The 24209-nt window shown below is 49.3% G+C and overlaps 11 protein-coding genes across 11 annotated transcripts; 5 read left to right on the top strand and 6 right to left on the bottom strand.

Annotated features, from left to right (window-relative positions):
• Positions 1-313: 313 nt before the first annotated feature.
• Positions 314-914, bottom strand: MYCFIDRAFT_170182 (uncharacterized protein; the record flags this gene model as incomplete). The annotated part of the gene is made up of 3 exons (XM_007923380.1): positions 314-716; positions 745-762; positions 793-914. The coding sequence occupies 3 exons, from the start codon at positions 912-914 to the stop codon at positions 314-316; spliced, it is 543 nt and encodes a 180-aa protein (XP_007921571.1).
• A 24-nt stretch (positions 915-938) lies between these two features.
• Positions 939-4512, bottom strand: MYCFIDRAFT_170181 (uncharacterized protein; the record flags this gene model as incomplete). Its single annotated transcript, XM_007923379.1, has 3 exons — positions 939-1315; positions 1343-1368; positions 4409-4512. The coding sequence occupies 3 exons, from the start codon at positions 4510-4512 to the stop codon at positions 939-941; spliced, it is 507 nt and encodes a 168-aa protein (XP_007921570.1).
• Positions 4513-4597: 85 nt separating this feature from the next.
• Positions 4598-6646, bottom strand: MYCFIDRAFT_213346 (uncharacterized protein). Its single transcript, XM_007923378.1, has one exon. It carries the CDS (start codon positions 6275-6277, stop codon positions 4961-4963), a length of 1317 nt encoding a protein of 438 aa, XP_007921569.1. The 5' UTR covers positions 6278-6646; the 3' UTR covers positions 4598-4960.
• Positions 6647-9647: 3001 nt separating this feature from the next.
• MYCFIDRAFT_192725 (uncharacterized protein) lies at positions 9648-11863 on the top strand (the record flags this gene model as incomplete). The annotated part of the gene is made up of 3 exons (XM_007923377.1): positions 9648-9762; positions 9819-10151; positions 10809-11863. The coding sequence occupies 3 exons, from the start codon at positions 9648-9650 to the stop codon at positions 11861-11863; spliced, it is 1503 nt and encodes a 500-aa protein (XP_007921568.1).
• Positions 11864-13028: 1165 nt separating this feature from the next.
• Positions 13029-14108, top strand: MYCFIDRAFT_213345 (uncharacterized protein; the record flags this gene model as incomplete). Its single annotated transcript, XM_007923376.1, has 1 exon — positions 13029-14108. The coding sequence occupies exon 1, from the start codon at positions 13386-13388 to the stop codon at positions 14106-14108; it is 723 nt and encodes a 240-aa protein (XP_007921567.1). The 5' UTR covers positions 13029-13385.
• A 685-nt stretch (positions 14109-14793) lies between these two features.
• MYCFIDRAFT_85039 (uncharacterized protein) lies at positions 14794-15309 on the top strand (the record flags this gene model as incomplete). The annotated part of the gene is made up of 1 exon (XM_007922405.1): positions 14794-15309. The coding sequence occupies one exon, from the start codon at positions 14794-14796 to the stop codon at positions 15307-15309; it is 516 nt and encodes a 171-aa protein (XP_007920596.1).
• A 50-nt stretch (positions 15310-15359) lies between these two features.
• On the bottom strand, positions 15360-17313 carry MYCFIDRAFT_209852 (uncharacterized protein). The gene has a single exon (XM_007923375.1). It carries the CDS (start codon positions 17100-17102, stop codon positions 15459-15461), a length of 1644 nt encoding a protein of 547 aa, XP_007921566.1. The 5' UTR covers positions 17103-17313; the 3' UTR covers positions 15360-15458.
• A 1097-nt stretch (positions 17314-18410) lies between these two features.
• MYCFIDRAFT_181299 (uncharacterized protein) lies at positions 18411-19049 on the bottom strand. The gene has a single exon (XM_007923374.1). The coding sequence runs from the start codon at positions 18669-18671 to the stop codon at positions 18483-18485; it is 189 nt and encodes a 62-aa protein (XP_007921565.1). The 5' UTR covers positions 18672-19049; the 3' UTR covers positions 18411-18482.
• Positions 19050-19201: 152 nt separating this feature from the next.
• Positions 19202-20964, top strand: MYCFIDRAFT_61078 (uncharacterized protein). Its single transcript, XM_007922037.1, has 3 exons — positions 19202-19529; positions 19690-20164; positions 20224-20964. The coding sequence occupies exons 1-3, from the start codon at positions 19285-19287 to the stop codon at positions 20629-20631; spliced, it is 1128 nt and encodes a 375-aa protein (XP_007920228.1). The 5' UTR covers positions 19202-19284; the 3' UTR covers positions 20632-20964.
• A 1580-nt stretch (positions 20965-22544) lies between these two features.
• MYCFIDRAFT_192721 (uncharacterized protein) lies at positions 22545-23108 on the top strand (the record flags this gene model as incomplete). The annotated part of the gene is made up of 1 exon (XM_007923373.1): positions 22545-23108. The coding sequence occupies one exon, from the start codon at positions 22545-22547 to the stop codon at positions 23106-23108; it is 564 nt and encodes a 187-aa protein (XP_007921564.1).
• Positions 23109-23720: 612 nt separating this feature from the next.
• Positions 23721-24016, bottom strand: MYCFIDRAFT_123664 (uncharacterized protein; the record flags this gene model as incomplete). The annotated part of the gene is made up of 2 exons (XM_007923372.1): positions 23721-23889; positions 23949-24016. Coding segments are annotated over 2 exons (237 nt in total), but the record flags the coding sequence as incomplete, so codon positions are not given.
• Positions 24017-24209: the final 193 nt, after the last annotated feature.

The following is a 24209-nucleotide window of genomic DNA, read 5'->3' as shown; positions in this document are numbered from 1 at the left end:
TTATATGTGCTGTTTGTAGGTAAGTAACACATAGTAGGTAGATATAAACGGAGTGTTTAGGCAAGTCGTCTTAGAAGACTAAAAATTAATCTCTTAATTAACGTTTTCGCGACTACTTTGTATAGACAATCTAAGAGATTATTTTATAACGCACAACTATACTACTAACAACTTTTTACTATTTTGCGTAGTTGTTAGGCTATATAGATTTGTAACTACTTTCGTGTTCGGGGACTTATATAGAGGAGGAACGGTTTGACTTCAGGCGCTCCGCTGTAGCTTTCTCTATACCTAATGTAGTTAGTGTCGATGCCTAAGGATACAGAATCACGTGGAAGAATCTACAACACTCGGAGCGCCTGAGAGGAGGTAGATGCCAACCTGATGGACAAGCATGACTAGGCGAGTAAAAGTATCCATGTTCAGCTGGCACATTGTTCGCCGGAAGCTGAGTAGCGACCTTTGTTGCCTCGTGAGAAGGGTAACAAATGCTCCTTGGAGTGTCGCTGGCCTCTATACGATTATAGTCGAATCCCTGATCAGTAGCGATCTGAGCCACGAGATTGGTCGGCAAAGGAGTGGCGCAACCAGTTCCCGGCGTGAACGTGCTGGTCAGTGGTCCTAAGTTCGTCCAAGTCACGGTATAAGTCGTCACTATATTTTCTGCCCGAGACCTGGTGACAACAGCGTATTGATCTATGACAGTGTCCATGGTGCTGGAGCATTCAGCAGGTTGAATCAGACGTCAAAGGAAGAGCAATGCTAGGTACGAAGTGGGTAGAGGAGTTTCACTGCCTGGGCGTCTTGAGCGTGCGAGGTGTGCCGCGATCTACATGCTCTACATCGTCTTTGAGCCCTCTGATTGTTTGAGGCCGCCATGCCAAGTCTGTGCCGCCCATGAAGCGCCATGGCATTCACGATGTGGCTGTCCAAGGGCGCTAGTCCTCGTCGTTGAGATTGGTGAGAGTGCTCAGCCCATTTTCATGAATGAGCGCGATGTTATTCTTTCGCTGCGAGGTACACATACATGTATGTACTGGTCGGGAAAAAATTCCACAGCAAAGATGTTCGCCGAGGCTGGTCAAGCGCGTTTCGAGCACGTCTTGATCCAAGCTGTGCATGAGAGAGCGCATTAAGCCATAGCTACACTTGCAATGTTCGCAGCCTGGATCGTGAGTATGCTCAACGTCGCCTTGGGCGCTATGTATAGTATGATAGAGGAGGCAGAGGTAGCGTGGAAGAGGAGCTTCGGGAGCCAAGGTTTGAGGCTCGATAGTGCCATTTAGCTCGTGCTCATGAATCGTTACATAGCAGTCTTTCACGTGCAGTGTGCTATATTGACCATCAGAAGACGTGCTCACATGATTGCTATAGGGATGTCACTTGGTTAATAACAGTGACTGTTGCTAACGTTAATAACACGGTTAGTAACGTTGTTAATAGTTAGTAGATAGTTAGCAACTATAGGGGTATAAGACACTAACTAAATAAGGAAGGCTACTACTATTAGGTAGATAGATTGGCACTATACTAGCATATAGACTATTATTAAATACGTAGAAGTAGACGTAGATTGAATAATATATAAACCTCAATTTTATAGTAGATTTAAATACGCTATCGCTTCTAAGGGTATTCTTACTCTTACTATAGCGCCTATCGAAGCGCTTCTACGCTAGTATAGTTACTATAGGTCTCTAGAGGTTGCTAGCTAGCTTGTAATAGTAGTTGTATATAAAGGACTAGAGGGTCGTAGAAGCTAGAGGCCTAACTATCTATAGGCTTAAAGAACGGCGAATATAGCTGCTAAGTTGTTAGTATTAGAAGCGCCGTAAAGATATCCTTATAGTCGATAGTATCTACCTCTTCCTCGTATTTATCGTCTTCTTTAGGTACGCTTGTTTAATATAGACTAAACATCTATATAAGGTCGTCTTCGTAGAGATAGCGAGGGTCGTTTAGCGGTACGTAGTAGTCGTTTATTATAGCTTCTTTAAGACCTAGAAGCGCGTCTAGTTTAGCCTTCCGCACCTCCTTCTTAGTTGCTAGCTATTAGCGATATATCTCTCGTAGCTTAGTATAGCGCTATCTTTAAGAGACCTCTTCGTATAGTCGTCTTCGTAGTGCGCGGCTATTTATATAAATATAGGTGCAGTCGTTAGTATAAGAGGCGGATAGCTTCGAGCGATAGTCGTTCTATATAAAGTTTATAGCGCTAAACGCACGCTCTAAGGGCACCGAGTTAGTAGGTATACGAAATAGGCGTAGAGCGACTTCTACTATTAAAGGCGCCTTACGAGAGATAAGGTCCTAGAAGCTACGAATATTAGAGCGCTCTCGCTAGCGGCTAAGGTTATTATTAACTGTATAGAAGCGCTTAGTTAAGTCTCGAAATTCGATAAATTCGTCGTTAAACTATAGATACTACGCCTAGCTTAAGAAGTCGTATTCTTCGTATCTAAAATAGCGCTTAAAGAAGGTAATCCGCGCTACTTCCTTACTATCGCTATATTCTCGTAAGATAGTCGGTTGTTCTATATCTAGTAAACAAGCAGCCTAGTAGATAGGTTATATCTGTTTCTAAAGCCGGAGATTAAAGAGAGATAGTAACTAAGTAGTATAAGGCAGGCGCGCCTACTTAATAGATCTGCGTAGCTAGCGCTAGCGAGGTACGATATTACCGACTCGAGACGTATCGCTTTTACTAATTAGGCGCGCTTCGTTAATAAGCTAAAGTAGTATATAAAGGTTATAGAGCCTACGCTAGAATATCGCGGAGTTAATAGTTAAGAGCGCTACTATCGCGCCCTTTGCGAGTTAGCTATTGCTGCCTCGAAACAGCCGTTTCGATAGTATTCTCGTATACTATTAGAGGGCATTCGTTACTACGAATAGGCTATAGACTATAGCATAGTAGGTACCCTATCGAGTAAGATAGGCTACTATAAAGGCTCGGATTACCTCGTTATTCTTATTAGCGAATACCTTTAGTATATTCTACGCTTTCTTCGACCTCTTAAATATACTAATTACGTACGAGGCGGCGCGCAAAGTGTCGTAGTAGTAAGGTAAGTGCGACTTCTTCGTAGAGTTACCCTAATTACTAATATATAGCTATAGGCCGTAGCTATCGCAGAAGACGCAAATTACATACTTAGTAAGTAGATTCTCGGCGAGTCGGTCGTAAAGGGCTCTTATTATCGCGCAGGTATCGGTTTAGAGCGAATTCTACCTCTTAAGATTGCTATTAACGAAGGGCATTACCTGTTTAGTTACCTACCTCGCGAGGGTAGCGGTATTAGCGTCTATATCCTTTATATCGAGTAGGTCGTAGAAGAACGAGCCGGATTAAGTATTTACTAATAGATTATAGAAGCGACTGCTACTATAGCTCTTACTCTCGTCCGTACTAAAATTAAGGTCTCGCTAGCTATTAAATACCGCCTATACGTCCTTCTTAATCTCTCGCTTTACTAACGGTATACACTCTACTACTTTCTCGCGATCCGGAGGGTTATAGTGCTAGTTAAAGGTATAAAACGCCTTACTCTACTTAGGATGATGTCGCCGGTCTACTATCGAAAACGCGCCGCCGCTCTTTAAGACTACTATTACAATAGTAAGGTCTCGTACTTCCTTATATTACTATCGATTAAACGGTAGTTTACCTTGCTTTATAAGCAGGTAAGAAGGAGTCTCCGGATTAGGCTCTAGATAGACAGCTAGGTACGCCTAATACTATAGACACTTTGCTAGGTGCCTCTATTTACGCTTAAGACTACCCTTTGCAATAATGCCTTTATCGTTATTATACTAGATATAGCGTACGAATTAGCTATTATATTCGGTCTTAACTAGGTAGAAGTTAAGGGCATCTAAATGGGTTAGTCGAGGCATTTTATTAAACCCTAAATTCTCGGATTCGTAGAATTACTAGAAATGCGGAAAATAGAGGATCTAATAGACTAAATTAGTAGCAAAAACGCAAACAATACTCTCTTAATAGTCTCTATCGAATTCTCGAGTTTTAGTCTAATCGGATAACTTTAGTACGAACACCTTCTACCTAACCCTATAGTTGCTAGATAACCCTAAGCGTAGTAGTATCCCTAGTAACGACCTCTCGGTAGACCTACGGAAGCGCTTCTATACTTAATTAGCACTAATTTAAGCTCGTTTAGATCGTAAGAGGTAGATCTATAAAGGACACTAGCACCGAGTGTGTCTCGAAGGCACTATAGCTATATTCTAACTATCTACTTACTTCTAGCTATTATAAGCTAAGGTCTACCTAGAGCCTAAGGCAATAATAATAACTAACAACGGTTATTAACTGGTTGTTAGTTACTAACGTTGCTCAAGACATTAATAACGTTGCTAACGACACCCCTAGATTGCTAAGTGAAACACTTTGGTATAGAATGAAGTCGGGAGACGCGGCAGTCGCAGCCGGAGCTCAGGCGGCGTGAGACTGCCGATGACCACCTTGTGCTCCACCACGGCGGAGCCCATGCAAGATTAAAGCAAGCAAGCATAATTATGCTTCAGTTATACTTCAGGCACCGGACAGCGAAAGAAGAGTGAAACTTAAGATCAACAAGTTGAGACTTGAGATTGATGTTCTTCTTTGATTTCTAGCTTCCTACTATATCTCATCCAGAAGCGATCCGTCCAACCAGCAGACGTAACATAGCACACTTTTTTGTCGTTTCCTTGGCCGTTCACCTTGCCGCCAAGCGTCAGAAGCCGTCAAGTCTAGTAATACACCACACAGTCGCGTCTCATCCCCATCCCGACGAAACGCTCAAGTAAACTCCAGATCCCAGAAAGGAGGCCTGAGCTTGCGCTCGCTCCTGTCCACTCTACTTTCACATCCCTGTCGACAGATCTGCTTTCTGGTGGAGGGCAAAAACAAATATAACACTAATCAGGCAAAAGCATGGCTGTGGCAATGCGGTCTCTAATATGCGTCGAACATGTCTTCTAATTCGGACAGGTCAACAGTCTCTGGGCTTTGTAAACTGTCCCATGCAAGGGCGGCTTCGGGCAGTGAGATTGGTTGGTCTTTGCCGCCCAACAATGACAGGCTCAACTTCTCATCATGACGGTCGTGTTGGGGATGGATGACCGGACTGCTGAATTCCATCTGCTGTGTGGAGGTGACAGAGGTGCCAAACAGGCCAAGTGCGGCTTCACTGTTCTTCCGGGCCAGACTTTCTTCTGATTCTTCGACTTCCATAGACATTGCGACATTCTCCGAGTCTTCAGCGCCAGGTGATGCATCTTTCGAATCCATGTCGACATCCTTCTGACTTTGTTGGCTGTTTCGTCGCTTGAGAGCTTCCTCATACAGTGCGCTTGCCGTCTGCTTGAAGTCGCGCTCTTCGGTTTCCAAGGGAGGGCTTGCAGCTCGGCGGGAGGTGAGATACGAGGAGCGCTCACGCGAAGCGCGTGCCGAGAATGATCCGCCCGGAGTCACCGGATCAGCGCCAGTATCTTCGTCAAGCTCTGGAGAAGAAAGGTCGACCTCTGGTGAAAGTGATTGTCGTTCTCGAGAGTAGCGCTCGTCGTCGTTCACTTCCGATGCGGAAGATAATGAAGGCGAAATGATGCGATTTGCGTGAGGGATAGGTTCTGCTATTTCCGGTATAGGTTGGTGTGGTGTTGTTGTGAGGTAAAAATACAATCGACGAGGATGGACGGGAGACAGGTCCTTCGCCAATGGGCATGGGCTGACTGTTGGCCATGGTCGATGCAGGTAAGAAGTCAGGCGCGATGAGATCAGCGCAGACGGATTAGCAGATCTGCTCAGCAGGTTAGCGACGCTGTTGCGACACGAGACAGCTTCAGTTGTGCCGTACTTCTCTACGCAATGAAGGCGAGTTGCGAGGACTGCAGCAAGCTCCTTGACTAGGTGCGGCCTGTTTCCAGTCTTCTCAATTTGTTGTATGGTCGCGACGACAATATCATCGCTGATTCCTTCGGTATCGACTTTATTTCTGGTCGCGCCTTCTGCGACAGGTGATGGTGGTGGGGAGAGATGGGCGGATGGCTTCGGAGGCTTGTCGTCTTTGATGCGAATGACTGTGGTTCGCGGCGGGCTCATCAGACCCGGAGGCGGTGATGCTGAGGCATGCGATCGCTTTGACTTCTTGATCGGAGGTTCCTCGCCTTCGACGACGGTTTCCGGCGGTGAGGGATGCGACTGCGTTCGCGAGCGTTTCGGAGCAACAACGCCGAGATCTCCCAGATTTAGGCTCTTGCGTCTGGTCTGCATTGTGTTTATGGCGAGACCAACAATAGGCAGCAGTCGGCAGAGCGTGTGGGCAGGGCGAGGGCGATTTGCTGTTTGTGTAGGAAGACAGCAATTTCGCGCCAGTCAACTTCTCGCGTTGGAGAAAGTTGGAATGCGCTGTTTAGCTCTCCGGAGCTCTTTGCGACCATACAATTGGTCGGGGTCGAGGCAAGGCAAGGCCAGGCAAGGCGTGATGCATGCAACGTGCAGCGTGCAGCGTTACCGCAAGGACAACTAGGATATGGCGAGGGTGGAGTGAGAGCGCGTGTGTTGTAGAGATGTTGGTGGTCGGCGGTGTCGTAGGCAGTGGGTAGGATGGTGAGTTTCCCGCCTCGCCGGCCTCCTGAAGAGTCAAGACGATGCTCACGAGTGCCGCTGACGGGTGGAACTTTCAGCGCGAGAGACACATGTGGTATACAGTGTACAAGCAGAAAACAGACGGAGGAGTGGTGAAGGGGGGGCTGCTGGGCAGTAGTAGGCACCACCGACGGCGCACCGTTTGGTGAGAGGCGTATACGGTGCCGGACAGGCGCTGCGACGAACAGGCAGAGGCAGACTTCAGGCGGCTTTCCAAAAAAGCTTCCTCACATGGTCTGAATCTAATAATGCGCTATAGGGCCTAGTCTGGGCTGCATCGTCAAGGCCTGCTGTGGCCTGTTGCCTGTCTCCCGACCGTTCTCGGCAGAAAGTTGCCTCTGCGACAGGCTGCCCCTTGGAGCATCATCCATACAGGGTGACCCCCTTGTCTCGGGCCAAGTGAAGGTTAGAGTTATCGACAAGGGCGTATCCAGGCGCATATAAAAGCAGCTTAGCGCTGCTAAGAGTAAATAACCTTAGCTGCTAACTGCTATAGGCAACAGGCAGGCAGCTAGCAGCCTAATAGTAAAGATTGTAGTATATAAGAAGCGCTAAGTAGACTAATTAAAGTAGATTAAATACTACGTATAGAAGTAGCTAATTACAAGAGCTAGCTATTTATTCAAACCTCCGGAGAAAGAGACAATAGAAAGAGACTAATCTAAGTATAAAGTTAGTAAGGAATAGAGCTACTATTAGCAGTAATTACTGCCTTAACCCTCGCTAGTATACTACTAATAAGCTCTCTAATATAGTTAATAGTAACAATATTAGTCTAGAGCTATATAACTCTAGCTTCTATATCAGCTCGTTTAGTTAGCACTCTACTAGTATAGAGTGCCTTCTTAATAGCTGCCTATATATTCTTAATAGGATTAAGGTCCGGACTATTTAGTAGCTAGTCTATAAAGGGTATACCGTATACAGTAAGCTACTCTTTAGTCTTCTTAGTATTGTAGGTAGGAGCATTATCTTATTAGAAGAGTACGTATTAAAGGAACTCGTAACGGTCGAATAGAAGGTTCTTATCGTTACCTAAGTTAAGGAATAGTATATCTCGCTTAAGGGCTTCGTTAGAGAGGGTGTCGTTAATTAGTCGTAGGTATTCTTAGATAGTAGGCAGTATATGTTCAATATAGGAAGTAGTATTAATAGTACCCTATTCCTTCCGCTGCTATAGAATAATATTAGACCGTCTAGTGCGGCTAGAAATAGCGCCCTAAAATAGTATATAAGGGATCTCTTTGAACTTAGGTGCTAGGCAATCGTCGTTAAATAGTTTAGTTAGTTTGCGAGTAATATAGAGCCGTTAGTGTCTACCTCTATAGTAGGCAAACTCGTCCGAGAAGGATACGTTGTTCTAGTTACCTGCTTTCTAGAAGCGATAGTTTAGTGCCTATTAAAGCCTTAGTGTCTTAGTCCGCTTACTAAGCTATAGTCTAGCAATTGCAACGCAGCGACGATAACCTACGGCTCTACAGATACGTCGCATTGTCCTTACTAAGTAAGGCAGGTTTAAATAGTCCCTTAATTAACTATAAGATATGCGCCTACAGTTAGCATTGCCTATATTTATTAGCAACAATCGACTTAAAGTAAGCTAAATACTAACCTTTAAGAGCCGCTTCTATACGGTCTATTAGAGCCGGCTATAACTGATTAATACTGTTTAGTAAGAAGCGCACTTTACGCTTAGGAGGTAAGTGCTTTAGCCTTGCTTTAACTAGAGTAATAACCTTACTAATAATGCGAGAGATATCCTTATAGTTACGGTCTAGGAAGCTAGCAATATCGTTAATAGTCTAGTTGCGTTTATACAGCTCCTTAGTATAGGACCTAAGCCGATAGCGCTTAAGAAGATCCTATCTCTTCCTACGCTAAGTATACTAATAAGCTGTCTTATTAACGAGGCTCTTATCTAAGGTCTCCTAGTAACAGTCTAGTAGTTAGAGTATATCCTATAGCTAAGAGTCGCTAGTTGTAGTCTATTGCTTAGCAGTATCGATAAGCTTCTAGAAGAACGACCTACTAAGCGGTATACATCTAGTTAATAGCTTAACTAGGTTACTAGAGTGTTCAAATAGTAATAGTGTTACGGGCTCCGCGATAGTGCTAAAGGACTCTTTAAATAAGTACTAAAGAGGTAATAGATTAAAGGGATTGTCTAGTAGTTGCGTCGGGATACTAGCTTAAAGAATAGGCGAGAAGGGAGGGGATATTAGGGAAGGGGAGGACTCGGAGGAGGAGGTGTCCTTATAGGTAGGTATTAGAAGAATCTATAGAAGCTTCCGAGCTATAATTATAGTATAGAAATAAGTGTAGAAGGCTTAAACTGAGCTCTTATATATTCTAAATAAGCGCTCTAAGGAGTATATATCTCTCTCTCTGCCTAATAGTCTCTCTAGCTAGCTCTTTATACAACCCTTCTACCCCTATAATACCTATTATTTATATAGCTCTTACGCGCCTACCCTATACTAAAACACTTCCTCTTTTGCTCTATTCGGAGGCAGGACATTGCCTATATATCGTTAGCGCAGCAGCGATGCTAGTATAGTACTAGAAAGGGCAATTGTTAGTATAGGAGGCTTCTAGTAGTATAGGGGTTAGAAATAAGGCCTCTCTAAGCAGGCTCTTAGTATAATAGTATACGACCCTACTAATCGGATGATATTGCGACGATTGAGTTGTTATAGACGTAGATAACCTAGCAATATTATAAAGGCTGTTATCGGAAAGTATGAATTGTCATCGGACTTGGCCACACCCTGTAGCTGCCGGGGAAGGTCGTAGGCTGTGCGCGCCGCCTTCTCGAGTCATCTGACAGCCAATCGGATATCCGATGGACGAGTCGCCGGCGCCGGCGCCATGCAAGGGTTTGCCTGTGGCTACCATCGTTGTGGCTACGCGAGACCGAACGTCATCCACACGGCCGGCGGACAGTCCGATCAATCTCACGCGGCCGGCAAGCATTGGGTGAGCCTTGCTGCTATCCATGCCAACAACCACATGCACCCGACTTCCACATCTTCACCTTCTCCTCTCATGCACTTTCCCCGGAGCCACGGTCGACACGGTCTTCTGCTTCGAAGCGAATCCGCGCATCGCTTGTATGCAGCTGCGGGGCGCGGCACGGCGCGGCGCGCTAGCTCTACCGCATCTGCAGCTGGTCGAAAAGCGCCACGACAGCATGATCGACTTCCTCAGGCACAGCTTGGCAAGGTTGAAGTCCGCTACAATTCCGGCGTCGTCGTCTTGCTAACTTCTGCTCAACCCCGGTCGATGATCATGAATAGCGAATGTCGCTTGCCAGCACTCCTGCGTCTGTCGGAAGATAAGATAACCTTGGAGTACGTCACACGCGACAAGAACTGCGACACAGCTCCCCTGACTCTCCATCTCCCCGCTCTGGGAACTTCTGAAACACTTCTTGCACTTCTCACACCACATCCACGACTCGCAGTCACATTCCGCATCCGGATGCTTGGTGCAAAGGAATGTGAGTCGCCTTTCTCAGCAACTCAACTCTATCCAGCAGAAAGAATCCTGCTTGGCGTTTGCTCATGTTCTTGATAATGTCAACATGACAGTCCCGCCTCCCCGCTTCAGCCAGTTGCACTCCCCGCTAGCATCCTGTGCTTGAATTGTTCTGCAACGGGAGAGGGACCTCTATCTGGTGCCGCCATGATCTCACAGTCATTCTGCTCACAATAAGTTGCATCCCGTGTACGGCAAGTTAACGCGGTCCATGACCTCCTTTGTCGACCCATCAAGACCATTCTGGAGCTTCAATACTACTGACCTCAAAGAACAGCATCGCAAGCGGACAGTGCATCGAGATGGAGCATCGCTGCCATCGTATTGTCAACGATACTGGCCGTTGCTTAAGCAAGCTGAAGCATAATGGAATTAAGCCACAATCTTCTACGCATTTAGTACCGTGGTGTCCCTAGATGCATGCTGTAGCTGTAGCTGCATCTGCAAATCTGTCTTGAAATGTTCTTCCTCACGCTTCTCGCCTTGACTGCAGCGGCATCAGCTGGTGTTACTGGCGGACGTCATCCAGGTCACCATGAGGGCAAGTGGCCGACTTCTCTTCGTGCTGGACATAAAGCACCGGCATCAACGGGAGTTCGAAGCTACTCACATCCAACAGTCGCTGGAGGTGCTCGCAATCGTTTCGGCACCAACACGCCCTTTAAAGCTGGCCACCCTTCAAAAAAGAAGCTCAAGCCCACAGAGACGGCTGCCTGGCCGAGAATGACGGCTAGAGCTGTCAACTACTGGGACAGTCTTATGGCAGGTACTAATAAAAGAGCCGGCAAGGCTGCCGCAAATGGTAAAGCACACCACACTGGCGGCCTGGGCCATAAAGGTGAAGCTTTTACAAGAATGCACCAAAGCCCAAAGAAGTCTCCGCGAGACGTACATGACAGCGAAGAGGAATACGAAGAGTCCTTCGATGGTGACGATGATGAATACGTCGCCGCCATGCAGAGGCAAGACCTCGAAGATGGCGTTCCCGACGACGTTGACACTGAGCTGGAAAACGATGATGCCACTGCCGGTGACCAACTTGACGATCTCACCAAGAGGTATGCCGATGATGAGGATTCTGGAGATGACCAGTTCTACGACGATCGATACGACTCCTTGGACGAAGACGCTATGGATGCTTATGCAGATGCTGACGATGGAGATGACGAGGTACTTCAAAAGAGAGATCCTAGCTTCTACCTCAAGCAAAAATCTGCCCACCGTGGTGGTGGCAGAGGTTCAGCTGCTCATATGCATCACGCCCGCGATGTGGACGACGAAGAAGAAGAAGCAGATGATGATGATGATGAATCTCCTATCGAAGAAGACCTGGAGTATGTCGCGGATATCAAGGCACGGAACGCTCGCAAAGAACATCAGATTGTTGGAACGTCCCCACCATGGCCTACTGAGGCGCCAACCGTCACTACTGCTAAACCAAAGACTGCACCTGCGGCTTCTGTTACTGGTATCAAGGGCTATCATAAGCATGGTCAGGGTAGACATGCAAAGCATGGAGGAAGTGCGAAAAAGTCTCGTCCGACTGGGAAGGCGGCTCGTCCAACTGGGAACGCTACTCGTCCGACTGGAAAGACGACTCGTCCGACTGGGAAGGCTACTCGTCCGAGTGGAAAGGCGACTCATCCGACTGGGAAGCCGAAAGCGTATAGTTAGAGAAATTATGTAGAGAGCATATAGATGAATGGAATTAATGTTGTACAGACTTGTATAGAGGTTGCAGTCACGCTATTGAATCGCTTTGTCTTAAGTGTGACTCGCACTTGTGAACGTGAACTCGGCATGTGAATGCGCACAGGCACTTGCTGCTCTGGCCTGCCTTTTTTTATATTCAACCACAACTTATTCCTAACCTTAACACCACACGAAAACACACCACCTCCTCCGTCACCACATCGGCACCTCAACTGATACTTTCCGCCAACCCAGACCAGCAACACAAGACATCAGACTCGCCGACCACCGCAATGGACCCAAACGCCTGGCATCTCCCAGCAGTCTTACGCGGCGCCGCTCTCCGCGCCGCATTCACACTCGGTGTTCTCTCACTCCTCAAGAATATCGACTAGTCGGCAGAGCGTGTGGATATGACGCCCGAAGAATTTTTAAACACGCCAGATTGGAAGACACCTAAGCACGTACGGCTCATTCCAGAGAAATAGCTCATCGTTGCTGTATTGATCGAGAATCTCATGAGCATCCGGGTTCCCTACTCTGTCGAGAGGTCCAAGATAAAAACTTCAGGATGTAGTAGAAGGCTCGTCGGGTCTATATATATTCGAAAGGCTCAAAAAGAAAACAGCAGATGTAGATGGTCTCCTTGCAAGACCGAAGCCACCCTGGAAATTCTACGCATGCTATACAATTTTTTTTTTTTTTTTTTTTTTGCAATCATGACGCTTTGCTTTCACCGAAGAAGAATCGACCGGTCAATGGGACTCTCATCTCACCACCAAACGGTTCCTTTCATCATCTTCACGCTCGAGCGTCGTTCCACTTCAATGTCGACCCAAGGTTTTCAACAAACCGCAAGGCCCCAGATGCATTGACCGTTGCAGTCGCAAGCGAGGATCGGGCGGACTTGTGGAAGGCTTTCTTTCGCGCAGAGAGTTATTCGGGCAAGATGAATCTAATTGATGGACTTTAAGGTCAGCAAATGGGCGAGGAGCGTTGGGCAGAGCGAATTTGGGATTGGAGGTTCCGTCAAAAGCAAGGCGTTGATCACGGAGTATTCCAGCCTTGCGACTTACCATTCAACATTATCAGATCAGAGTATATCCGCGAATGGAGGCAAAACTTCGAAAGTGGAGAGTTGATCTGTGACTTCCTTGCTTATAGAAATAACCTACATCCTTCTCAGCCTCTTCACAGTGACTTCCCTGGTATGTATGCACCTTCTACTACTGAAAGCTGCCATCACTTCCTTCTGCATATGGTTTAGCATCAGTTAAAGGTCCGATGGTGGAAGGTGCGTGTTGTGCCTGCCTCTGCTACTTGCGGGCTGAAACGGAGATAGGAAATAGCATGTGAAAGCTCGGTCCACTGCCAAGCACCATCACTTCCCATACCTTGTCAACCGTGTTCGTCGTACCTATGACCTCATTCGTTGGTGACCAACCTCACAAAGGTCCACACCACACCGCTGTCTTCTCCCAACTCCACTGCGTCCGTGTCGAAAATGGCAGCTCAAAAGGTCTTCGGCATCTGTGAGCTGGCAGAGCAGATATTCCTCGAACTCCCCACGAACGACCTCCTGCTTGTCCAACGTGTCTGCAAACCATGGAAAACGACAGTCCAATCATCCTCGGTCTGTCGGAAAGCGTTGTTTCTTGAGCCAGGTCAAGCATGCGACGTCAACCTTGAGGGAGGCACGCGATGTGGAGATGTGAGGTGCTGGAGTTGCGGTGCGCTATTCGGAGCATTGGACAAACGTGATCGCGACATTGCACTCAATCCAATGCTCGTGCACCAAATCTATCTCCAACCTCCTTTCAACTGCTCTCCATTCGACGACCGTGTCCTCAACGCGAAGCTCCTTGATGTTCCGATGGACGCATCTTGCCGACAGATGTTCATCACCCAGCCTCCATTACCATTCGCAACAAGCGCTATCGCGACCTTGGACAAATGCGCACGAGAGGATAAGGATAGACCGCTGAACTGCGCAGCGAAGAAAACCCATCTTCGCATCGTGTCGGGTTCAGAAGCATCGCCGGGCGACTGCAGGGTGTTTGGAGGAGGTCATAAGCTTGGAGAGATTATGGACAGTCTTCAAGAGAGCATCAGGCCGACCGAGGAAATCTGTCCACGCTCCTCGTATTGGACAATCGCCTGGACGGAAGAGGAGCCAGCGAACAAGACTTTGGGCATCGAGGACGGCACGGGAATGGCTTCGAATTAGATGGTCTCACAATGCGAGTTCAGAAAACCACCAGTGTTGACTGAGGACTGGAGGTGGCACACCTAACACGTTGATGCCTTCAGCACGATGTGAAGTGGGCCAGATTTTGTTTGGTCCGAGCCGGTGTAATGCTGGGTCTGGTCTCACTAGGGATCGTAAGCAAGAGTGCGCTGGTGTCTTCCTGATAATCGTGCCATGTGAGAGCTCGGGTTCACTCAAGACTCTAGCAAACAACTGGGCGCTTGACGTCTCTAATAGCTTCCACTTCCTGTCGTCCTTTCTTTTCAAACGGCGCGACGAGTCGAATTCTGCAACCTCCCCCCTTTCGCAGCCGACTGTCGTTCATGGCAGATAAAGAGAGCGCCGACGACTCTAATAGCAGTGCCGTCCCACTCCAATTCGTCTCGATGACGGCCAGGAAGGTGTTCGGCATCGTCGAGCTTGCCGAAAAGATCCTACTTGAGCTGGAGATCAAAGAGCTCCTTCAAGCTCAGCGCGTCTGTCGCCATTGGAAAGGCGTCATTCAGTCGTCTCCGGCCTGTCGCAAAGCAAGGGCACAGGATAACATGCGTATAATGTCTGCGAAACTCGTGCTAACACCCCGACCTTTTCTTCCTTTCAGGCGCTTTTCCTCGAGCCAGGAACCGCGGACGACGTCAACATCACCAAAGTCCACCGCTTCGTGATGAAATGGTGGCAGCGCGACTTCCTAAACGCGAGAATTGAGGAATTGGCAAGACATCAAGGCGGCATCGTCTTCAACCCTCTCCTTGTCAAGAAGCTAGCAGAGACACCTGGAGAAGTCTACAGCAAAGACGCCTTGTACAACCCGAAATTCACCAGCAGCTTCCACAGGAACCTCTTGGGCGGCGCGAGCGAAGACGCATCCTGCACGCGCATGCTCATCAGCCAGCCACCTCTCACATTCATGACGAGCAGCATTGAGGTGGCCGACGAGCCGTTGCCATTGTCAGACCAGAATGGTTCCATGTTTGCGATTGCTCGGGCGCTATGGGTACCCCGGCGCACCATTGTCGCGGACGACTACCCCTTTCCTAAGCCATACGGGCTAGGCCATGGGAGGACGCTTGCAGAGCTCAGAGATAGCCTTCGTGACAGCCTTCAAGACCATCAAGTGATCCTTCCAGGTGCGCTGTGGACTTCCGCGTGGGCAGGATCGAGAAACGTGGATACGCTGTGACTGGTCTCCCGGAGGTACAAGCTGGCCAGAGCCCTTGGCAGATGCAACGTGACGCCGAACAAAATGACATTTGGCGTGCTTTGGCTTCTCTGCTGAGCGGAGGGCACGAATACGGACAGGCGCATAATTGCAGCAAAATGAAAACGTCGCTAGCTTCTCTTTCCCATCTCTATTGATCCATCATCATCCCAATCATCATCATTGCCGCCAACTTTGCGGCCGACCAGAATACCAGTCGCAGTGAGCCCGACAGCCACGAGAAACCAGCTCTCAAACCAGCCTTCCACAAAACGTCCTTCGAGCGGCGCGCCCAAAGCTTCCGAAATAACGCTGCTGACCTCAGCCGGTAGGTTGCTTCTCAGAAGCAGCGCAGAGCTGATCACATACGTGCCGGCAATCTGCGAAATGATCAGGGGCAGACTGGTCTGGACATGTTGAAGCAGTCCAGGCGCAAATCGTGTGAAGAGACGAAAGGTCTGCAGCACGGCATTGAAAGATGCTAGGAGCATGATGCCAGATAGGAAGAAACTGATTTGGCGTGCCCATGCGTCGCGATCTAGGTCGCTGTCCCAATGGGTTGTGAGAATTGCCAGTAGCCTATTAATGGGATCACTGCTAGCAAAAGAATGGTCCGGTTGCGACCATCTTCGCAAAGACGAAAGAGAGGTCGCACAGATTCTGTATGCGCAATAGATTGCGAAGGCCATGTTGGCAAAATTCAAAAGCCTGCCAAGCTTCGTTCGCGATCGTTCTTGCTCCTCGTGTCTCGAGCGCAGATTGCTGAGAGAGCCTGCTAAGGTGAAGCGCATGGTCTCGAGGCCGGAGATCTCCATGCGAAGAGCCTTTAGTTCTTGTGCCTCGTTGGAGCCACGAAAAGAGCCAACCATGCGACCGAAGAACCCAGTCTGTTCGACAGGTGCAGCGTCTTGGCTCATCTTCCGCTCCAAAGCTCGCGCTCTGCTCTGCTTCGTGGCGAGCATCTCTTCAGTTGCAGAAAGTCCAGCAGCTTTGCGGTTGATGTCGGTATCGCGCACGGTCCTGTGCCGAACGCCGAACGTCTGCCACAAAGACGATACGGCTGCGAAGCCGGAAAGTGACGCCATAAGTGATACGCCAATGATTCCCACTCGCTCAAGACATGCTTCTGTGAAAGAATGATCTTCTGAATGCCCTGAGTCGGGATGATGCAGTGTGTCTCGCAGAATTGATGCTTGTGGGATATACCAGAACACGGTGAACCATGACGCGAAGAGTGCAACCTGGAGGAAGATACGAAGATTCGGTCTAGTTTTGCGCGTCGATGTCGATTCTGAAGGAGCTCCTAGCACACCCTTGACCATGCCGTGAATCTCTAGAGCTGGCGTCACAACAAGGCTGAGAACCAGCAGAGAGCTCATCGTTATTCTCAGCGCAAGCCCTCTTGCAGCTGGATTCAACGTATCCGAGATCTCGAATAGCAAGAGCTCAATTAGGACAGCCGAGAGTCCTATGCTGGCCGAGAAGACCCAAGATGCTAGCTTCGCTCTCGAAGCAGATGTGATGCGGTCGCTCCACTTTGCGCCTTTGAAAACATCTTGCTTAAACGTTGGTAGTTCATGTTCCCCGCTCTTTCGCTCTGGTTGCTCGCCCGTCAATAGCGGATAAAGCTTGCGTTGAGCAATGTATACCGCTGCGATCCATGTCAAGAGAAATGGTATACTAGATATCACAACTGTCGATGTTGGGGCTGAATCCAGGCTGCGTCGCATATATGCCGGCTTGCACTCATCGCAGTCGTCGAGCGTGGGTAGCATTGGAAATTCAGGGAGCTCAGCTCACAGGAATCAATGTATGAGAGGAGGGATGAGTCCTCGTTCGCTGAGAAGGTATGTTTTCTGTCGATGGGTGTTCTAGAAAGGCGCGATCCTGTTCGTACTACGGCGGGTGGTCTCGATCTATTGGTGATGTCTGCAAAGACGTTCTCTTTGCGATTTGACCTGGTAAGGGCATTGAGGCGAACTTGTGTCGCACGATTGTATGAAAGAGGACGACGACTGCTGTCGCGTACCTTGCGTGTGTGATGTGATGTGGCTGGTCTGGCCGAAAGCCAGCCGGTGACGTAAACTACCGAAGCCGCCAAGGATTGACCTGCATGAACCGTGACATGGACCTATCTCCACTCAGACCAGTAACAAAGGGTGTTATATGGTTCAGCCACTATAGAAATAAACTCCCGCACAGACCACCCAACACCCTTTGTTACTGGTCTGATCCGCTTCTGTCGGGATTTTGGTACGCGTGCATAGATAAAGCGACCCGAATTTTTTTTCGAAGAAAGAATACGCAATACCTAGACCGAAACTCGAAAATCCGCCACGGTAGCGACCTAGATAAATACCTTATATATACTAATTACTATTTTTTATTCCTTAGACGATAGCCCCGGTTTAGGAAAATCGAATGTAATCTAAAAACCGAACACGCTCGGCTGCATAGAAGGCTACTCTATACCGCGACGATAAGAATGCGCACTATTTAGACCGTAATTCGAAAAAGTACTGCCGGGCGGGCCTAGATAATTATATTATCTAGGCCCGCTACTATATATTATATATTAATTTGTGTTCCTCGACGAGTGCTTCCTTAGGAGGGGAAAATCTATACAAACAGCTAAATTGCGACAGAAACGGCCCAGACTAGAGATAGGATCTCTGTTATCTAAACGCTGATTGGCTATACGCCACACCTTAGCCACATACTATGCCACTATGCCACACACACACACACATACCAAAATACTACACCCTCAAATAATCCTATCTCTAGTCTGGTCTCGAGATAGGACATGGACCCGGCCAAAGCGACTTTGTAAGTTAGTACAGCTAAGTTAGGTTTCGGAATGTGCCTACGAAAGCTATAGTCTACGGCCAGTGGTCAGTCCATCAGCACTTCATGCCTTTGCGCTTTTGTTTGTGCTGCTGTCATGCTCCAACAGCTCATCCTGCGTGTCTTGCCAAACAGCTTCGCTTCATACTCGTGGTTGCTGCTTCGACAGGGTTCGCTGATATGCTCTGTACGTTTCTGGACGGGTACAAATTTTCGTGACACGTAGAAAGACTGGTAGATATCCCAAAGATTCTCTTCTGCCACCACTGGTTCGCCATGCACTCTAAGAATGTCCATCACTGCTCGTCTTATTCTTTATACACATGCCGAGTCACGGCCATATCCAGGAGTGTTCCGGTTTGCTCTAATTCGGAGCGATTGAGGTCTACTTCAATCTTGCAAGGCGAACTGCATTCGCCATCTGGGATGATCATGTCTCGGCTGGCACCGACGATGAATGGTGACCTCTTGGTGGCTGACGTGTCTGACAGGAACATTTTGCAATGTTGCTTCAGCCAGAGTTGCCGACACCCACGGGCGACAGCTAGATTCTGTGACCTCTCTGGCTTTTTTTCCACATCATTCCACAGAGTCTCGTTCTTCTGGTCTGGTCCAGAGAAGTAGTGCTCACCCTCAGCTCCGCCGGCAACGAAAGGAGACCGCTCGAAGAGGCAGTGCTTGTCTCCAGCGCGGTTTCTTCAGCGCAAATGAGATGAAGGCTCCGGCAAGGGTCGGAGTCCGAATCAAGTGGTCCCTAACGACAGGGGGCCTTCTCAAATCGTCCGAATGAGCATGACTACCTGCTACTTTGAACTCTGTTGCGTGCGATGATCTATCTTCATGGATGCGGAGTTCCAGCATGATGAAATGTCGAGAAGTCAAGTGCTACTGTTAGAGTTCAATCATGATCGTGGAAGTTCGCGCAAGCACGCGGGACCCTGGCACCTAAATTTAAATCGGCCCGAGAGCTCCTCCGACTCTGCGAAAACCATCAGCATTGGTTGAGCTCTCACCATAAACGTCCGCCCAACACTGACCTTGTTTCCTCCTGCCATTGTCCATCTTGGGATTCGTCTTCAGCTAGCTACCCATTGACAACTGGCATTGAGAATGGTTGCCGCACGACTTCTCCGCCCAGCGGCGCAGCTCCTCCGCTCCGGTCCTACAGCTGCTACAATCCCGAGATCGAGCTTTCAGAGAGTCGCTGCGCCAGCGGTATCAAGATGGAGAACATATGCGACTGGCTCCAAGGAGATGACTGTGAGAGAAGCTCTCAATGAGGCAATGGTGGAGGAGATGGAGAAGAACCCAAAGGTCTTCGTGCTGGGTGAGGAGGTTGCACAATACAACGGCGCGTAAGTCTTTCGCGAGATGAACAAATGTGCACAAGGAGGTGTGCAGGATCAACTGAAAAAGAGAAGGCGTAGCATCCGCGCGAGGAACGCACTTGGCGGGGGAACATAGGTCAGGGAGGAAATGATATCTGGACCAGTGCTGACCATTTCTGGCTTACAGATACAAAGTCACAAAGGGCCTCCTAGATCGCTTCGGCGACAAGCGAGTTATTGATTCGCCAATCACCGAGTCTGGATTCTGTGGTCTTACTGTGGGTGCTGCGCTTGCCGGACTGGTGCCCATCTGCGAATTCATGACTTTCAACTTCGCCATGCAAGCCATTGATCAGATCATCAACTCCGCTGCGAAAACCCACTACATGTCTGGTGGTATCCAGCCATGTAACATTACTTTCCGAGGGCCCAACGGATTCGCCGCAGGTGTTGCTGCCCAACATTCGCAGGACTATACTGCATGGTATGGATCCATTCCAGGTCTCAAGGTCGTTTCTCCTTACTCCGCCGAGGATGCGAAGGGTCTATTGAAGGCCGCCATTCGGGATCCTAACCCAGTTTGTGTGCTTGAGAACGAGCTGTTGTACGGTCTGCCATTCCAGATGAGCGAGGAGGCGCAGAGTGACGAGTTCGTGATTCCTGTAAGCCTACTCACATACCACCCCAGGCGTTTGGGCAGCAAGAGGCTAACGATATGCAGTTCGGCAAAGCGAAGATCGAGCGCCCCGGCAAAGACCTTACCATCGTCACCCTTTCGCGATGCGTCGGTCAGTCCCTTGTGGCAGCCGAGCAATTGAAGAGCAAGTACGGCGTCGAGGCTGAGGTCATTAACCTCCGAAGTATCAAGCCCATGGATGTGGAGGCAATCATCAAATCAGTGAAGAAAACTGGACGCCTCATGGCTGTTGAGTCTGGCTTCCCAAGCTTTGGTGTTGGAGCAGAGATCATGGCTTTGACGGCCGAATACGCCTTTGACTACCTAGAGGCTCCTCCAGTCCGTGTCACTGGTGCTGAGGTTCCAACGCCATACGCCGAGAAGCTGGAGAAGATGAGCTTCCCAACCGAACAGCTTATTGCAGACTACGCAGCCAAGCTTCTCCGAGTATGAGGATACTCATGCAGATGGCGTTGAGACGGCATGAGGTTACAATAGCACCAAGCCATGATGGCCGCCAGCCCGCGTGCTAGACACGTGGCAGCTGCAAAGATAGAGATTGGAGCGCCTTCAGTGTGGCTCCTGCAGCGAGCCTTCGACCCCAGCAGTGGCGAGACAGGGTACTGTAACTGTACTTTTTTACCACGGCTTCTCATGTGTCCTGTGTTAGAGGGCAGAATTGCGTTTTTGTGTGATAGTGCATCAAGCGTGGGTGCGGGAATGGATCGGAATTCAATTGCTATATTCAAAGCATGATATGCAGCACAAAGCTGCATTTCCAAGCTTACCACATCCGTCTGTTCTTCGCTTCTACTTATCACGCCCACTTATGCCAGACAAATTGCACCAAAGCCACTAGCAGTGGCAATCGGAGGTGGCTGCCATGCTGCTCCGCGTGTCTATGCGAGTTTTTGCTGAAGGCTGCCGGAAATGGCAGATCTTCGAGTGGCGTGCCCAATCTTGAGAGGCCGACGGTCGTACGAGAAGCGCCAAATTGCGTGCACCGCCTCTGATGCCACCCTCAGAACCCAACGAGAACTTCGCATGGCCCATATATCGCCGGAAACATCATCGACAGCGCGCAAAGAGCTCGTGAGACAGTGCCGTTGCGGCCGTGCTGCTGCTGTGGCACAGTCACAGTCGTTCGCGAAACCTTGTTCGAGTGACAGATGTCGGCACACAGTGACCTTGATGGCCTGGCCTGGCTCAACTTCACCTCTCATTCCTTCTTCTCTGGGCTACATTCGTCCTGCTATGCATTTACGCCTACATCTTCTTTCCTGTCCTTGATGGCGCTTGCCTTCCCGGCGGGCGAGAGACGTCCAAATTTTTTCGTCGCTTGCGGCGTGGCCCGGCCCAATCTACCCACCGAATTCTGGCTGCACGAGGCTTCTGCGGTTTCGTTGTCCTCATGTCTTGGGCGGGAAAGAGTCGATGGTGTTGCAAAGAGGCTGGAGTGAAGTCTGGAGCGATCTGGAGTACAAAGTGGTGACGTCCACGCCAGGATCGCGATCACCAGGAGAGGCGTTTCCGTACCCAATGAGTGCTACTTGCTCGCGTAGCTTATTGGTTTCCTCGTGGCCGCCTCCTTGAAGGCGGTTCGCAGGTTCGTTCGCTCTCCTGTCGGAAGATGCCATTCTTCACCATATCCCTTGACCGTACGCGGAGTCCAGCCGCTTCCATCGCCATGGGTATCTCGACGCCCAAAGAGACATGGGGCTTGCAATGCATCTTTGGTGTTCTACGTCCGGACGCATAGATGACCGGGGTGTACCGAATCAAGATTGTGTCGCTTTGATTTACGCATTCTCTCGTGGTAAGCAGGGTTGACATGTGAATTGCTGTCACCTCGTCGCTGATGACGTTGACGGTGGATGGTTGTGCCTGCTCTGAAACTGAACGGACAACGATCCTCGGACAGATATATGAGTAAGGGCGTGCCTGATCAACTGCAGGACCATCGGGCTTTGCACAATCTTCTCGACAGAGACGCAGTGAAGTCTTACTTTTTCACACTGGAGTCAATTGTCCCAAGCAGACGCGAAGGCCTCTCAACGTCTACTGCAAGTCCTACACGGTTGAGTCTCGGCAAGAAACATACCAGTCTTAGTGTGCCAGTCTGGTCCCACAGCCCGACGAGAGCACTCACTGGCCATAATTCCTCGGCTCTGAGCGAGGACGGCTCATCACCAGTCCTCAGCCTGTGGAGGCCATCGGGCTCGTCCCATAAGGCGGACGGGTCTCTTGGCGAGGCTCTGCGAGCGAGGTCACAAGCGATACCATCCGCAGGATCTTATCGCCTGCTCAGCCGTCGCGTGTAGCGTTCAGAGCAGCACTGGCCTCTCGGTTCCTCTAGCAAGAATCTCATGGAGACACCAGTGACACGCTCCCACCGCCCGGTGAACTTCCTTTCACAAAAGAAGCTTTTCACATGGATCGAACAAAGTCAGCAGCAAGACCTTGCTCGAGTGAGGACGCTCTCCTTAAGATTGACCGATATCGATCTCTCTTCACTGCTTGATCCGATCTTGAGTGGCGGAAGGCGCGAGACACAGAGCGTGTGGAGTCTATACAACACCGAACTCGAACGACTGGACGGCGCACTTCGTTGTCTGCCCGGGCTGGAACATCTTACTATCGTTCCACCGAGCAACAACAAGTCGTCACTACTGAGCGGTATCTATCGGTCGTTCCTCTCACAGATACCAAAGCGCTGTCCCAAGGTACAGCATCTCATAGTACACGACCACGAAAGTCTTCTCGAGACTGTCCCTGGACTCAAGAACATCCACAAAGTCGATTTCGAGGACGCTGCTTCATCACCAAGCCCAATTCGATCACCAAATTCGTTGCACCGCCGGATGATGGCGGACCAAGGAAAGGCAAAACATGTCATCGTCAAGATGGAAGCAGACACGGACGACGGCTAATACGGCCACAGCAGATCTCCTAGAGCGACAGAAGAGTGAAGCACAGTACCAACCTCGGGGCTTTTGCGAATTAGAGAATTGGTCGGGGGACGTTCACGAGCAATGTAACTTTTGCAAGGAGCTGCCTTGTGTGAAGGTGGGCGTGGAGTGTGTCACCAGCGCGTTGCACGGACTTCTTACGGGATGGAAATATGCATAGTACACTTGAGACCTCCAGAAACATGTATATTTTGATGTTTCTCGCCGTCTACGAAGACGTCTTGTGCTCTAGTCACCTCAGAGTTCTGCTGTACAATTGCCATTTTCTGCAGTATTCATGGCCCAGGCGTACGACATGTGCTCTCCTCAAGACACCGTGGATGACACCACTCACGGAGAGGATGGCGGAAATGCCCTCTTATCCAGATCGTTTTATGCAAAATAGGTAATGGTCCCACTCCCCTGCCCCCAGTACTTACTCGAAAGCGGAGGGCCGACTCAAGATGGCGGGCGATATGCGCATGAAATTCATTCCAGCTACGCTGCAGTCTTCTTTGGGGTACAGCAGTCACCTGCTTCTACTTTTCCGCTGCTCCCCAGTCGACACTCGTCGGGGGAGACATCCAATTCATTAAGTCTTTTCGCCGCGTCATCGCAGAACTTGGCCATGCTAGTATCTTTGCTCGAAAGTCCCTCTGGATCGTGGGTCGTCCATCGTATATGGGCCTTGTTGTATACATTGCTCCATTCAGGGTGGTGCTTCACCTTCTTGCATTCGGCCGCCACGTCGTTCATGAACTCCCTGAGGCAATGACAAATTAGCTAGTCAATTCCAAATCGGACAATTCGGGGCTAATTTACCATGTCGTCTTGAAGGTCTTGAATTTGAACCCTCTCTCCAGCCCTTTTCCATCGTTACAGAGCTTCCACTTGCCATTCTCTACCAGATCAGAGGCCTGCATGAGTACAGCCGCCTCATCTTCCCCCTGCGAAATCGAGACAGAGCTGGGATCAACCATGACTGCCGAGCTGCTCAAGAAAGCACGCGGCTGCTCTTGCCCAAGTCGACTAGCCGCCAGATACTGAAATCGTGATGCACGCAGGGCGCGTCCACCGAAAGCT

This window comes from Pseudocercospora fijiensis (assembly GCF_000340215.1).
Source record: "Pseudocercospora fijiensis CIRAD86 unplaced genomic scaffold MYCFIscaffold_1, whole genome shotgun sequence".
Taxonomy (NCBI): Eukaryota; Fungi; Ascomycota; class Dothideomycetes; order Mycosphaerellales; family Mycosphaerellaceae; genus Pseudocercospora; species Pseudocercospora fijiensis.
This window is presented reverse-complemented; position numbering and strand designations above follow the sequence as displayed.

Excerpts from the sequence above, each read along its gene's own strand:
- MYCFIDRAFT_213346 (XM_007923378.1), bottom strand. The coding sequence starts at position 6,277 with ATGCAGACCAGACGCAAGAGCCTAAATCTGGGAGATCTCGGCGTTGTT.
- MYCFIDRAFT_61078 (XM_007922037.1), top strand. The coding sequence starts at position 19,285 with ATGGTTGCCGCACGACTTCTCCGCCCAGCGGCGCAGCTCCTCCGCTCC. Across the intron at positions 19,530-19,689 it reads GTTGCACAATACAACGGCGC|ATACAAAGTCACAAAGGGCC; the intron begins GTAAGTCTTTCG and ends TCTGGCTTACAG. Across the intron at positions 20,165-20,223 it reads GTGACGAGTTCGTGATTCCT|TTCGGCAAAGCGAAGATCGA; the intron begins GTAAGCCTACTC and ends AACGATATGCAG.
- MYCFIDRAFT_209852 (XM_007923375.1), bottom strand. The coding sequence starts at position 17,102 with ATGCTACCCACGCTCGACGACTGCGATGAGTGCAAGCCGGCATATATG.
- MYCFIDRAFT_181299 (XM_007923374.1), bottom strand. The coding sequence starts at position 18,671 with ATGTTCCTGTCAGACACGTCAGCCACCAAGAGGTCACCATTCATCGTC.